The sequence below is a fragment of the Ammodytes marinus genome, assembly GCF_949987685.1.
Source record: "Ammodytes marinus genome assembly, chromosome: 9".
NCBI lineage: Eukaryota > Metazoa > Chordata > Actinopteri > Uranoscopiformes > Ammodytidae > Ammodytes > Ammodytes marinus.
This window is the reverse complement of record NC_137213.1, coordinates 4,866,730-4,869,476: the sequence shown is the minus strand read 5'-3', so window position 1 is coordinate 4,869,476 and position 2,747 is coordinate 4,866,730. Positions and strand designations below refer to the sequence as shown.

Sequence of the window (2,747 nt, the reverse complement as noted above, 5' to 3'; positions counted from 1 at the left end):
GATTAGAAAAACCTACGAGAAAAGGACTTTTTAATTTTTTGTAAATAGGCCCATAGGCTTTACATTGCGTCACTATTCAGCCAGAATCGCCAGTGGCATGACGGTATAGTAGAGTCTCTTTACCTCAGGGGAATTCTCTATTATGAAACGTCAGAGAAAACATTTTATTCTATAGCCAAATGTAAAAGAAAAAAAGAAATAATAAAATAGTGATTTAGAGAGTGTTGGTAGAGGAGACAGCTTGTGTCAGCGCAGAGTTGAGATGTTAGTTGAGCGGAGAGCAGGGCAGGGGGTGTGGTGTTCGGGGGGATTATCTTGAGGTGCGCCTCGCGGACCGAGCTGTGATTGGTCGGCGCTGCTGGCAAACGGCACGCGACTGTGGATGTCGCTATAAAGAACCCTCACGTGCCGCTTCTTCGACTACAACTAACTGTTGAGTGCGAGCAGCGGCCAACACAGAAACACAACACAGCGTTTCTCAAAGAAAGAAGAAGAAACAAGGCGGCATTGTCTCGAGGAGAAAGAGCAGGCTGAGAGACAAAGATGGAGGTGGTGCTGGACCCCTTCTCCGGACTCGACTCCTTCTCCTCCCCGCCGTACTTTGACGATGACGACTTCTTCACCGACCAGTCCTCCAGAGACGGACACTTTGACACGGAGGACTTCTTGGATGACGACGTGGACTTCCTCACGAGTCACTTCACAGAGTATTACGGTAAAGACGGGGGGGACAGCCGAGCAGCGCAGCCGCATGATGGAGACTACGACCTGGGCAACATGTCCTTCTCCTCCTCGTCCTCCACCTTCTCCTACAGCTGTGCGGGCAGCGGGACGCCAGAGCGCTCCCCACGCCACGGCGGTGGCGGCGGCCCGCTCATGAAGCGCAGGCGGCGGATGCGCTCGGACAACGAGATGACCCACCTGAGGCAGGCGGCCAATGTGAGGGAGCGGCGCCGGATGCAGTCCATCAACGACGCGTTCGAGGGTCTACGCACACACATCCCCACGCTGCCCTACGAGAAAAGGCTGTCCAAGGTGGACACACTGCGGCTCGCCATCGGATACATCAACTTCCTAGCTGAGCTGGTGCAGTCTGACCTGCCCATCAGGAACTCTAGCAGCGAGACGCACGCGCAACCCAAGAAGATCATCATCTGTCACAGAGGAACAAGTAGGTTAATTTAACACTTCACGCATATTGTGTTTCTCTCTTTTGGAAACAGTGGTGCATTTGTCACAATGAAGCTTGACGTAAAATGTGCAGCCTAATGTAGCCTATACTTTGAACAAACTTTAAAAAATAAAATAAACTTTTGATTAAAAGCTGTCAATCATCTTTTACCCTCAGATGTTTGCTTCCAATCATTTGTATTTTAGACAGTGTATTGATATTGTCTCTCTCTTGTTTCCAGGGTCTCCGTCGCCCAGCGACCCGGACTACGGACTTCCCCCGCTGGCCGGTCACTCTCTCTCCTGGTCGGATGAGAAGCAGCTCCGCGAGCAGAACATCATCCGCACGGCCAAGGTGTGGACGCCGGAAGACCCCCGGAAACTGCACAGCAAAGCCGGCCTTACTGACATTGAAAACGAGCCTCCCTTCGGCCTGCTGGCCTGAACAAAAAAATATGTCCTTCCGACGTGTCCTGTTAAACACACATTGTAATGTGAAGACTATGAGGTGGATTATGTTAATATCTGTTAATGTGCACATTGTAACAATGTGAAGACCGTTTGAGTGTACTGTACAGTTTACGATATTGTATTTAATGTTGTAAATAGTTTTATCATGTTGATAATTTTATTTTTGTAATTCAGATAACTGGCAATCATGTATTTATTATTTTCACAAGTGATAATATATGTTTTTAATTTAATTGCAATGAACGTGATGAATAATTATATTGATGTACAATGTTTTTTATTTATATTCACTCTGCAAATAAAGCACTTATTGATGAAAACAGTATTCTTAAATTCTTAATATCTGGTCAAATACGAAATAAGATTGGAATATAGCAAGGCTTCCTAACGGGATTTTAACCACATGTTGAGTTTGAACATGACAGAAAGTTTGACAGAAAAAACCCTATCATAAATTTGACTTTGTGAAAGTGTCCCAGTGGGAGATTCATGAAAATAAAAAGGGAAGTGTTTTAAATGGAGACAGATATTTGAACTTTCTGAACTTTCTGACTGCTGATTTACACAAATGGTGTTTTCTATTGCTTATCTGTTTGTTTTCGGACAAAAACAGGCATTAGAATATTATTGTAAATGTATATTGAATATCGTTATTGTTATAGTTTGTCACCAGCTCGTTATCACCATGACTGCTGTCATGTAGGCCAAGATATTGGACCTTCAAATAATGATGGTACACAACTGACACATGAACGAATGAAGAATAGCGTGATACGTCATTAAAGGTGCACATGCAGTTTCAGGGAAGGGGATTTTGTTTACATTTGCAAAGCCTGCAGTTAGTTTACAATACATATTTACTCATCATGTAATTCCTAGTATTGAAAAAATATATATATAACTATAAATAAAAAGAAAATTATTTGAGCCATCTCGAACCAAATGTTAGAGTAGAATATGTTTTTAAACCAAAGCCCTGCTGCTGTAAACAACAACAGTTAAACAGTAACTTTTCAGGAAGCTTTCTAACTTCAAACAGTGTTCTTCGGATCACATTTTTCTGTGAGGAAACTTTTTTAAATTAAATTATGAGAATATACCTTACA

At 43.3% G+C, this 2,747-nt stretch overlaps 1 protein-coding gene across 1 annotated transcript; it reads left to right on the top strand.

Annotated features, from left to right (window-relative positions):
• Positions 1 to 543: 543 nt before the first annotated feature.
• Positions 544 to 1,615, top strand: ptf1a (pancreas associated transcription factor 1a; the record flags this gene model as incomplete). Its single annotated transcript, XM_080034632.1, has 2 exons — positions 544 to 1,171; positions 1,413 to 1,615. 2 exons carry the CDS (start codon positions 544 to 546, stop codon positions 1,613 to 1,615), a joined length of 831 nt encoding a protein of 276 aa, XP_079890758.1.
• Positions 1,616 to 2,747: the final 1,132 nt, after the last annotated feature.